General features: G+C 28.4%; 1 protein-coding gene and 1 long non-coding RNA gene across 2 annotated transcripts in view; both read right to left on the minus strand.

The window, feature by feature from the left end:
* Positions 1 to 3,462: 3,462 nt before the first annotated feature.
* On the minus strand, positions 3,463 to 9,777 carry LOC120357872. The gene is made up of 3 exons (XR_005574871.1): positions 5,558 to 9,777; positions 5,151 to 5,153; positions 3,463 to 4,077 (listed from the first exon to the last, which is right to left on the minus strand). It is a non-coding gene; the product is annotated as an uncharacterized LOC120357872 (long non-coding RNA).
* Positions 9,778 to 10,607: 830 nt separating this feature from the next.
* Positions 10,608 to 13,188, minus strand: part of LOC113004804 (potassium voltage-gated channel subfamily KQT member 1-like) — a 54,691-nt gene continuing 52,110 nt past the window's right edge. The window contains exon 3 of the mRNA XM_039449674.1: positions 10,608 to 11,000. Coding sequence (XP_039305608.1) covers positions 10,828 to 11,000 — 173 coding nt within the window. The 3' untranslated portion in view covers positions 10,608 to 10,827. The remainder of the gene's footprint in view (positions 11,001 to 13,188) is intronic.

A 13,188-nucleotide genomic window follows, 5' to 3' on the forward strand; every position in this document is an offset into this window, starting at 1 on the left:
AAGATTCATACTTTCAAAAAAAAAAATTATATCATTGTCATTTCTATTAAAAAATATACTTATGTAACAAGGCGAATATGAGGTATTTTTGATTAAATCGTGTCTAAAATTGAAAATTGATGTGTTTCATGATATATTTCGGAAAAACTCCTTTTTCTACAGCATTTTATAGTATTCCAACTTTAGACAGAGTATATGCGAGTTACATCTGCAAACCGACCTGTTCGAACGTATTTTGTCCAGTTTTTTTATGTAAAATACAAAAAAAGTTTCACTTACACACTATATGGATCGCATTGACCCTAACAAAACTTTGCTGCCGTGCCATTCGAATTCTAGTTGATCAAAAAAGTTGATCAACCATATCAATCGAAAGAGGAGATTTCAAACTTTTTTTACGTCTTGGTTTGAACCTCCTATCTCATTCCGCCTTCACATAACAAGCGTTCAAAAGTTCATATGGGGTCTCTCAGACCCACTTACGTGTTTAAGGGTTAAAACATGTATTTTATAATATTACATTTACTATTAACATGTGGTTAGTAATAAATGTAATATTTATGTAGTTAACAATAAATGTAAATGACCCAGCTAACTTTTTTTATTTATTTTGTAAAATGAATTGCATATAATGTATGTATTCTCTTCGTAAATGCGAGGCGCGGTTGGTGATATTAATGCTCTCAGTTGTATATAAAACGTTTCTTTCAAATGTTGTAGTTGATATGCCTTTCTAACTTGATAGTAGTGTATGGATTCTTCCACTGCGTAATGCCAAATTTATCCCTTTCTCTGTCCCCGCGCGTGCTCCAACATCTTATTTAGGTGCCGAGGGACACCAATGGAATATCACCTGGCACAGCAACCCTAGTATATTTCCTGTCACCCAACGGTAACGTCGTAAAAAGACCTTGATATCAATATATACATTCCCACCCTTTGATGTACTGTTGCTGATCTAAGCGTAAGACGTAAGAAGAAGCTGAAAAGTAATGTCGTGTCGCGATAACGCAAATTTTTTTTAAACGTATACGTCTTGTCGTCAGAGAGAAAAAAAACAGTATCAAACTAATAATTTGTGTAAATCAATATTAAATTAAAATCAGTATTTACAATTTATAATTAACGTTTTATATTTATAAATTTGTTAATATATTCTATTTAATTAACCATTATTGTTTTACATAGAAGCAAGAAATTATATTCTAATCTTTATATAATTAAAAAAATTTTTTTTAAAGAACTTAATAAATTTCAGCAAAAATCACACAAATCATATTTTTATTGTTATTTTCCATCTAACATTTTTTTCCATGAAAATTGTTATTATTATTAATGAGAATATATTTTTCTATATATTTTGGATAAAATTATACAAAATTCTTCAGCAAGTTATATTTATCTAATATATAACATTTCGAAAATAAAAATTCTTAAAACGAAAGCAAAAAAGTTCGTTTTTTTGAATAGGAAGACAATTAAGAATTGAATTGAATATTGCATATACGAATTGCATGAATTATATTATCAGTAAGTCGTGAAACGTATAGTTTTCTGAGAGAAAAAAAAGACAGTGTTTAGAAAACTATCGTAGATCTTTGGCTAAGACAGTATAATATTTACAATCTGCATCTGATAAAATCGCTAAAAGAAAAACGATTCTAAGATAACTACATTTAACCGCGGAATGCACTTGAATATTTAAGAATAAAACGCAAAGAAAAGATGGATGTTTTAAGGCAGATCCCTGCCCTAGATAAATGTTAGAATGTGAATATTGATCAGACAAAGTGGAGAATGTCAGTGTGGAGTCCGCCATCTGTGCGCATCAAACTTAAGCTACGCGAAATATAAGACCTGTATGCGAACGATCAGTAGATGTCCTGAGCAAAAACAGTGAAAAGAAATTACATCTCTTTATCATCACAAGAATCTCGTATCTTGCGAGACTTATCATTTAATAAGTATTCAGATAATATTCGCTAAATGCCACGAAATTGTTCGAATATCGTAGGTCGTAGGTGATATTTCGATCGCGAGAAACTGCGAAAATTTAAAAAAATAAAAGAATTAATTAACTTTTAGATGACCGAAAGCCGACATATCGGTTTTTGGCAATTTAAGTGAATTTCATTGCTTATTTTATATTCATTTACATTTATTATGAAATAAATTGCTGCATATAACGTTTATTATTACTTGATAACATCCAAAATGTCAGTGTAATATTGTTTTTGTAATTGATTTTATAATAAACTTTTTTTACTGCAAATGCTGTTAAATAACAATGACCTAATATGACCGGAAAACGTAACGTATAAATACATCTCGTTAAGTAACGAGAAGGCTATACACGGTCTAAAGCAAATCTTTGTGCTGAATAATTTTCTAGATAGATTTCTTGGCACATTGGTTCTTTCTAAAATAGCTGTGTTTGAAGTCTCGCAAAACACGCGACGCACAGTTTGGGAAATCATGTAAATGTTTGTAAATTTACATAAAAAGTTATTGAGCACAAAGATCTGCTTTAAACTGTGTCTAGCCTTCTCGTTATTTCAATGCTGTTAAATAATTATTCTAGTATAGTAATATGTAGTAATGTCAAGCTTAAATACGGAAAAATATAGTAATTTTTTAAACCTTTCCGGACCGGAAATCGATATATCGATTCTGCAGCAACGTCATCTTTTTTTATAGATCGATGCAATGCATATTCAACAATATTCTAATGCCTGTTTCTACCAATTCAGCTTAACTTTAATCTCAGTTTAACTTACTCTTTATCTCTCTTTAGTCCTAATAATTAATAAACAATAAGAATTAGTAAAAGACAAACAGTAAGTTAAACTGAGATCAAAGTTAATCTACATTGGTGGAAACGAGCATATAAATCTAAAATTGTAAAAATTGTTCAAAAGCTTACCGATCCTCGGAAGATTAATTGCAAATTCAATGATTTCTGTATCAGGAAAATGTAAAACACGATACAGAAATAGTTAATTAAGAAAAATATATGTTTGTTTTTAATTAAAAATGCCTCGTAAAAAAAGATAAACCAGTAGATATTACAACTATTAACTGCGACATGTATATCATAAAAATATTGAATTTTGTGTTTTTGCATATATGTCGAATACATAAAAATGTTGGGATCTTTCTTAGGATAAAAAATGTACTGTAAGTTTTATCAAAAAATATTTTATATGAATATTGAGTAGCATTGCCAAGATCAGAACAAGGTCAACTTGAATTTTTTAAATAAAACTTTATTTTTTATTGTATTAAATTTCGTATAGTTTCAAAGCCATTTTTATGTATTAATAACAATGAAATAACATACAATATTTTAATCCAAATATTAGTCGTTAATTCCACGTCGTTAAAGCTTATCTTTCGAGATAATCCATTCATTGACCCATTTTCTTAGTACTTTCTTAGCATTTCAGAATTGTGTATTAAATAGACTGTGCTGCATCGATCTGAATAGATGAAAATTAGACAGGACGATATCTGGGGAATACGTTAGATACGGCAGGACTTCCTAATCTGACTCGACGTCTCTTTCGTTACACAGCGACATGCGGTCTAACGTTGTCATGAAGCAGAAAGACTTTGCGTCAATTTGCGAGTATTTCCCTTTTGACGGCATTTTTCCTTCAACGCTTGATTCAAATGCCATAATTGTTGAGTTGTTGACAGCGATCTCTTGTGACTGTCTGTCCCAGTGGTAATTCATGATAAAGCATTTCCACCAGATAGGGCGTAAGGTTATCGATATCGCACCGGCTCCTAAATCGCACCACCTCGCGTATAAATTCGGCAGTACTTGTACTTTTCGGTGAAATTATTTCGAAATTACATAACATTATTATCATTCTTCATTGAACTCAACATGTTAGGAGCAACAGAAATTTTGTTATTAATATTTATAGAAAAATCGTAACTTTCCTGCTATTTTTCAACACATTTTGTAGCTTAATTGCAAAAAAGAAAAAATGAGTAATCTAAATTCTGATAATTTGTAATAATTACAAAATTATTAAAATTAGATTAACAAAGTTCAGATAACTTTGTGTTCTCATTTGTAAATTAAATAAATAAAATTTTACAAAATGCTTTAGTCTCCTAAATCGCACTACTGTTTTAATGGTTACATTATATAAAATCAAATATAATAATCATACAAAGAGTATACATTAATTGTAACAATATTGCTGTAATGTAGCAATGTTATTGCAATATTATTGAAAAGTTATCGAAATGATGCTATCGATTCTAGATGATTATTTTCGAATGATCATTTTATGCTAGATTTAAGAATTTTTCCATTTAAGAATATAATATTCCCTTCCCATTAATATAGTTATGATTGTCTTTATATCAATCTTATTTCACGACATACAGAAAAATAATAACATTGAATCCAGAAATCTCTCTTTCTGTGGATGTAAAGGCACACATAATATCCAAAAAAATTTCATGTTTTGGACAGGTGTTCTAAATAATGTTATAAATGACTTATTTTTCATGAATGACAATTTGACAGCAGCAAAACATGAAGATATGTTGACAAATCACCTACTTCCGGCAATACTTACGATCGTAGGTGAGAACTTTGAGCGGACATATGGTCTCAATAGAACAATATAAGACCGTATTTTGGTAAGAACGTTCGCAATTATTTTATCAGTTTTTTTTAATAGATGATTAGGTGCAAAAAAGAAATAATCGAGTGGTTACCTCAATCACCCGATTTATTTCCGCTTAATTACCTTTTGTTATTAAAAGAATTATTTAAAGAATAGAGTGTATAAAACAAAATTATGAAATCTGAACGATTTCCGTCGTCAAATTCTAAAAGAAGAGATGTTTTTGCCTAATGATTACATTATAAATGCAATGTCACCTTTTTATAATTGAATACCATGTTATTAAACGGTGAATGGCTAGCAATTTAAATAATTACTATGATAAGCCAATTGTCACATCCTGACAAAGAATTAATTTTTATTTTAACATCACCACCGCGATTTTACTTTCATTGGCTAGATCATTCATCAATCTTATCTTCATTAGTTGGATCATCCGCCAACTTGTCTTCGTTGACAGAATATCTTATAACATATAATCCTTAATAACTTTAAAATGACTGACTCAAAGTAGATAGAAAGTTATAATATTTTAAGAAGATCATAAAGAATAAAAATAAACTCTATAAAAATCTCTGTAGGAATAAACAAGAAAAAGTAAGGGATTTCGTTTAAAAAATTCAGAGTGGCTTGCCTTGAAAACCCCACTCAATGACAAACCGATCAATTACTAGACCTTTATAAATTGTACACATTTATCTGAAACACTTTTCGATAAAACATATTTTCCGAAAATATTTAAGGGTCCTGTCCTATTTTTTATACACCATGTAGAAACATGTAACATTTCGAAAAATGCCAGTATATGTATATGTTAACATTATTTATATTCTAAATCGAAAATATGCTGCGCTAATATTTCTTTTTTCAACTTTTTACAATAAACCCTGATAGGCAATTGTGTCCACGTAGCGGTTAAAACTTTATTATTTATCGATGTACGCCGAAGAATACTCCGGGGAAGCATAAAGCACTTCGCATACGGACGGAGATATTTTGTCCGTCATATAAATTTCTAATAAACAGTTGCGCTTTCCTTCGCTATAGCATCAACCGTAAACTGTGATCCAAGAACATATTGCTTGGGAACGTATGGATTTATTATTGTAGCCAACTTCGAATTACGATGTCGTAACTTCTTCACCTTCGTGAGTTTAAGTTATGTTACAAGAAATATAACTACAAAAGCACAAATAAATTTTCCAGTAAACATTGCCTCCGTTTCTTCATCTGTGCTTATTTATAAACGTACAGTATTTCGCAACTTTTTATTCGCTCGATCTTTCCAGAGAAAAGATGATTTTAAATATTTTTCATATAACTGATTGAAACAAAGTCTCAATTAAATTAAAAAGATTGTAGGTCTAGATCGCTCGAAAATCTTTGATAATTTTTTGACGAGCTAAATAAATGAACGAAGATAAAGTTTTAAAAAAGTTTTGTATAACATATAAAGAACAGAAAGACATTTTATTACTGACAAATATTTCTATAAATATGTAACTAAAGTATTCTCCATTTTTGGAAGATCAACATTTTGATAACTCGGCCATCAGTAATTCAATTATTATGATTTTTATCTAAAAATCTTCAGGTAACATCGAGTGAATCTTTGCAAAATAAATCACAGTCGAACCTCTATAAAATAAAAACGTTGTTCATTCCCTTTCGCTCCGCTGCGGAAAATTTCTATGTAAGTCGAAATAAAACCTCCACCTTAACTCAAATTATTTATTAGATTATTTTACCTTTGTAACTCGAATTTAAAGTAAACAAACCTCTACATGTCGAAGTTTATCTCTATAAGTCAAGTTTCTATTGTCGCTGCCTTTATAAATCAAAGTTGTAGATTGTAGCCATGAAGAACAGAGATCATTCCTCATGATTGTAGCTGTGTTATAATATCACTGAAAAAAATACGGCGACACTTGTCGCAGCTCTACCTCCCCATCATTTAACCGTGCATGTCCAAGCAAGCCACGCGTTTGTCGTTAAACGAACGCATAATTTCGATTTTCGCGTCTTTAAGTACCTTTGCATTTATTTTGTGTAAAATGAATAAACGTTCTATAAAATTTTATAGAAAAATATTGCTGTAATAATATAAAGGCCAACGTATTGCTTTGATTATCGTTAAAAATGCCATTGATCAACAATGTATTAGTTCAATAACATATTGTTATATTTACAGATTTTTTTAATATCCATGAGTAATAGTCTGGTATGTGCTTTATATTTGCATTTATTATTGAGTGCAATAAATAATTCATTGTCAAAAATTGAATGTTTTCCTTTAAAAGCTATTATAATCGGAAAATTACTATTAACTTTTGTACAAAACCTCCGTAAGTCGAATTTTTATAAATTACCCTCTTTTACTCGAAAATTTCGATAAGCCGAAACCTCTGTAATTCGAAAAGTTTAGTTCTTTCCTTGAAATTCGAGTTATCGAGGTTCGACTGTAAAAACAGCAGCTGTTATTAATAAAAACTAGGGTTGACGATTTCATCCAAATCTATGGATATTTGGATATCCGAGTATCCGGATAGTGATATTATCCAGATTCTATATCCAAATATTTCGGATAGAATATAAAGATCCGGATATCCGAATCAATCCGGATTATTTTTTTTCATCTAAAAAATATCCGCTTCAATCGGATATTTAATCTCGGATTTATCTCTATCTCTGATATCCGAATATCCGGATAAACGGATAATTGTCAACCTTAATAAAAACTAAAATTCTTTTAGTTAAAATATTAAGTTTATAACTGCAATTTTGTTAATTGTCAATCTATTTTGTAGAAGTTTACCCGATAGCGTCAAGCATCCTGAAGATTTCTAGTAAAAAATCATGATCGAATTACTGACAATGAGTATCAAGACATCATTACAAAAGGAAGAGAAATTTTGGAAATGTCATCAATCTTTCTTGAAGCGCTATATTAATAATATTTATTAAGTGACAATAAAGATTGATGTTATTTTGCTGTCAAGTACGTTAATTCTCCTTTGATATATCGAGGCTGGCAAGCGGCTGATAAGCTGAACGAATATGCACCATTTTTAAAATCTTTATTTTATTTTGTTTTGGATCTATTACATATTAGAAAAGTGCAATAATTATTACGAGTAGGTATACACTATTTTCCATAAGAACGAATCTATCACCTACAAGTCCTACAAGAATTTCAAACGCTCGACTCTTCTTGCCTAACAACACTACAATTCTCACAAGAGTTGCTATGACGAAGAAATCGTACGATGATCTGATAAATATTCTAATAGAAAACTAAAAGAAAAAAAAACTGTACTAAAAAGAAAACACAGCCGTTCCCCTCTGATTTTAATAAACTTTGTTATAGATATGTTAAACTAATATATAAGTAAAAGTAAGGTACACGTATTTTTTTTATAAGTGCATTTTCGTACATTAAGAGAGTGAAACGATACTTTGCCCTTTGAAAGTGTCTATTATTTTACATGCTTCAGTAGTGATAGAATGCCGGCACGAAATTCAAGAGATCCAGGTTCGAACCCTGAGGTGTTATTTTGTCGCAATAAAATACTTTACAGATTTTTCCAGGAATGAGGGATATTATATATGCTTTCAAAAACATTAATATTACTATTCCGGTTTCATGACACGTAGTTTGAGTTGGAACTTGTAAAAATTAATAAAAATTATTTGGCATCAGGAACCGCTGTGACTGGCATAAGCCTCCTTATTCTTGTGTTTTAATTTCGTTAGTCCGATATTACTTATTATTGTTCATTATTTTCTTTCGAAGCGAATACCGTCAAAACTATAAAAAATAAAAAAAATGTCTTTTAATAAAAGTTGAATAGTTTCAAGATTATTTTATAATAAATAAATAATATTAAACTCTCGGAGTTGTGTGCCAAGGATAAGTAATCTAGGGCTAGTGAGACTAATGAGAGCATATAAATTTCTTCCTGTTTAAATTACTAATTTATTTTAAACCCATATGAAGGTTTTAGTTCCGTATTGAGCTATATTCAATATACAAAAAAACAATATTTTAAATTCTAACATCTTTATAGCGAAAAACAGTTAGGATATCTCGAAATTGTCATTTCTATTGTGCTGGCACGTGATTTGACAGGGTTCGTTCCGTTTCACGCATGATGTGCATGATGCATCATTTATGTGCCTTGTTTAATATTCAGTGAATAAAGGTAAGTGATGCATTATGTTCATTATGCATGAAACGGAACGTATCTATATTGCAGTCAACGAGTGAACTGAAAATTTAGTTAATGTTCTTTGTTTATAAAGTATTATAATCATTAATGAATTCCAAAAAAAAGATAACTCACTGCCAAAGAGTAGTTTATAATAACGTTAATAAAAATTCAGTAAATATTTCCGGGATACATTTGTTAAGTATTTTTTCTTTTACAGTCAAATGACCTTGATATTGACCTTGATATTGATTTCTCAAAGAGGTCAAGGTCATTTGTATATTCAGTTTCATATCAACAAACCAATTTACAATATACGATTTTTACTACTTTAAAAATTGAAGTTACTAGTAACCAAACGACTTACTTTTATTTAATAATAAATAATTGATTCAAATTTTTTCTCGATATTGATTTGTAATCCGTTTAAGTGTTTTGCTAATAAACAGTTTTTTTATGTTTCAAAAGTACAATTTACCTTTATTTCTCAAAGTATTTAACATTATTAACCTCCCTTAGCACTTGAATCGTTATTTATTAAAAAGTTAGAATGTAAGTAGAATGTAATTGTGTCCAAAAATAACATTCTATTTATAAAAATTGGGTTGTTAATAAATTTTTAATAAATAAAGTGTCGATAAAGGTCAATGATCTTGACCTCCTTGAGGGTCAAAATCAATATCAAGGTCAATTATTTAACTAGCTATAAAGAAAAAATTTTACTAAATAATTTTTTAATTTTTATTGAAAAAAATAAATTTAATTGTTATTTAAGTAAAGTAAACTTGGGTAAAATAGCCATAGTTTTTTAAAATGTAAAAAACGCATTTTTATTTTTGTTATTTTTTAATAATGTTTGACATATCACTTCACTGAATCTTAAAGTTAATAATACTATTGAATTTAAAAAGAAAACACTTATTAGAAATTAAATATTAACAAAATATTATAACATACGCATTGGCCATCTTATCAAAATTTTAAGGAAAAAATGACCATAGTATTATGGGACAGTTGGCTATACACGTTTCATGTTAAAAATGAATGTAATATTTTCTAAAGTGATAAATAAAACTTATAATTTTATACATTTAGTATAAACACATATATACATCTTTTATATATATAATTATATATGACTCAGTTATAATTATAATATTGAAATAATAACATAAAAATTTAAAAATTTGATATTACAATAATAACATAACAATTATAATTCTTTTAAAATAAAGAAAAATACAGATTTTTATAATTTAAAGAAAAACAATGTATGAAAAAACAAAGTGGGCTATCTTGGCCGAATTGTAAGAAAAAGTTGATCATAGTGTATTTAAATAAATAGTGAAAATAAAAGTACAAATTATAAGTCACGTTACAATTTAGGTTCCTTTATTATAAATGAAACATTGATTATGGTAGCTTAACTGTAATTTATTGAACGTTACAGTAGCTTTTAGAGGACACATGTAAAACTTTGCAGGTAATCAAAAATAAAAGTATTATATAATATTCAGAATAAGATTGTTTCGAATAGTGTACGTATATAAATTATTGTAAATATTGATTATCTTTCAGAATGACTATAAAAATGCACTATTTAGCAATTACTGGAGAAATTACAGACTATGGCCATATTTTCCTTATGGTCATAATATCTCAATTTACCCTACTCCTGAAACCATTCAACTTATATTTAAAAAAATTTTTTCTGTCTTTTATATGTATGTAGTCTTTTTTAGTTTCTGTTTTTTATAGTTTCAACGATGTTTCCTTAAAAAAAAAACCGACTTTTTTCGAAGGAGTTTGACTCCCCTTAATGTATAAGGACACACTTACAAAAAAATATTTATTATTTTTGTCTATATTTTAATATATGCAAATATTAAAATAATTATTAAAATCGAAGGGGAACACTCCGTTGTGTTCTCTTGTAAATTGCATGCAGAAATACAAAACATTGCAGGTACTCACACAGAGAAGTGATACAGGAAGCACTTCCAACCAGTGGGACGCTCCAGGAAGTTGTAAACTTGACCTTGGAAAGTGGCTTTCCCGGCACGCCGATGTTCTTTGACGTTGTAGCGACCTTCCCAAGTATTACGATCACCACCGGTTCCCAGCAGTAGTCTTGGGTCGACACCTAAAAGTGTTTCAATTTTATATTTCTATCGAATTCACGATAAATTGCGGATAAATCGATACGTAATACCAATTATGTTGTATTGTTCAATTGTTGTATGCAATTACATATAAATTTATCAAATGGAATAGTTATTGCGTGTATTAGACAGCAAAGAAAAATAAAAAAGTTTCTTTTTACTAAATTAATATAAAAATTATGATTTACTAAATAAAAGTTATAATTTTGTAATAGCAAATCATTATTTTTTTTTTTATCAGGATAACAGTAACGTTATATTTTTACAGTAACTGTAATAAATTCAGTCATTACCTTTATTATTACTTTAATTTCTCATTATCTTTAGACCTATTCAATAGATTTGCCTAAATACATACAGTAATCGACGTATCGGATCAAAAGTTACGTGTATTAAAAACAATTATAAGTCTTACACAAAAACAAGTTTATTTTTATATATTTCATAATATATTTGAAATATATTTAAGATTGCATTCCAATAGTTATTGCCGGTGCTTGAAGTTTGTAATGGACATGGGCTTATTTATGCAAGAAACAGCTAATTTATAATATAAGTGGAGAAATAATACGGCTACTGCAAATAATATATAGCTTCCTTTATTATCTCCGCTTTTTGGTGATCAATTCTAACTGCTTATGGAATAATTTGTCATTGTATTTGTTATTATTTGCTAATATACCAATACAAAACAATCGACAATTGTTATAAGGCATTTTTATTTTTGAGTATTTCAAAATTTTTTCAAGATTTATTTTAACATTTAATTACACATATACGTGTAATTAACTAGTAAATACTATTTTACCCTATCAGCAGACAATGTTTTTTAAATGTTTTTTAAATATTTATTCTTCATTATAACGTTTTTTAAATATTTAAAGAACATTTTAAAAATATTGTTTCCCGATAAGGTAACTTTTAATCATACATATTAATATATTACTTTCTTATTATTTATAAACTTGTACGTGTAATCAAAGAATGTACCTATGTATACTCAAGCGTTCTTTTTTGTTATTTAACTTTTATTTGGCTATGCATATTTCGAGTTATTCAATGTTAAAGCATTTTGTTAATGTAAACATGCCAATAAGATGGGTATTGTCGGGATTTTCATATAAAAATATTTTTTCGATGCATCGATTGTCACTTTAAATGGCGGCGTTGAAGAATATTAGAGATATTACTTTATCTTTGTTGTCCATCGAATGTTAAACAAGGATAAAATGCACTCGGTTGTTTGCACACTTGCATAATGTTTCTACACGCAGCCGTGCTTTACCTAACACACCTATTTTATACTGATAATACGAGTGAGCTCGCTCGATGTTGAGTTCTTAAGTACTTAAGGTTTACAAAGATGTGATACTGCAATTTCTTCTGGAATTGGAAATCTGGAATTGGCCAAAGGTCAATAAAAAAGAAGAATTAAAAGCGAGATGTAGATTCAACTTTTAATATGCGAAAAACATTGAATACACTTATGATTTTTGTAAGTAATGTATTTTTTATTTGTTTTGTTTTTTTATTTTTATTTTATTAGTCCCAACGTTAAAAGTTTCTCTTTAGTTCATGATTTTATAAATTTTATAAAGTGTTTCTTATTTTACTCTTTATTTAGACTAAAAGACTAACCAATCAATAATTTAATTAAAAAACAATTCTATCAAAAAGTTTAAGAATCTAAGGATTTATTTTATAAAAATTTCTTTGGCAGTTTCTCCATGATCTATTATTTGAAATTGATATTTATCTTGACCTTAAAGCTTCGCGACTGTATTACAGATGTTTCAATTTAAGTATTTGAGCACAGTATATAAGTTTGTAACAAAATACTGTATGTTTTTTTAAACAAAACTAATTTTTTAAAATTTATTTTTGACGTGGTCATTTTATCACCCGATTTCTTTTCCACCGATAAAGTGTGTTTTTATAAATCCTAAATAATAAATATTTTATACAATAACATTGAATCTAGAATTTATTGCAAAATAGTTTGATGAGTATAATTGTTCAAATTTCAATTAAAAATATTAATTATTATAGGGATATTGAATTTTAACGACTGAACGTCACGTACACATACGATTTACAATAAATATAATACATACAATTTACAAAATTTTATTTATGTTCCTAATTATAAGAAATTATAACAAAATATTA

The sequence above is a fragment of the Solenopsis invicta genome, chromosome 5 (genome assembly GCF_016802725.1).
Source record: "Solenopsis invicta isolate M01_SB chromosome 5, UNIL_Sinv_3.0, whole genome shotgun sequence".
Lineage (NCBI taxonomy): Eukaryota > Metazoa > Arthropoda > Insecta > Hymenoptera > Formicidae > Solenopsis > Solenopsis invicta.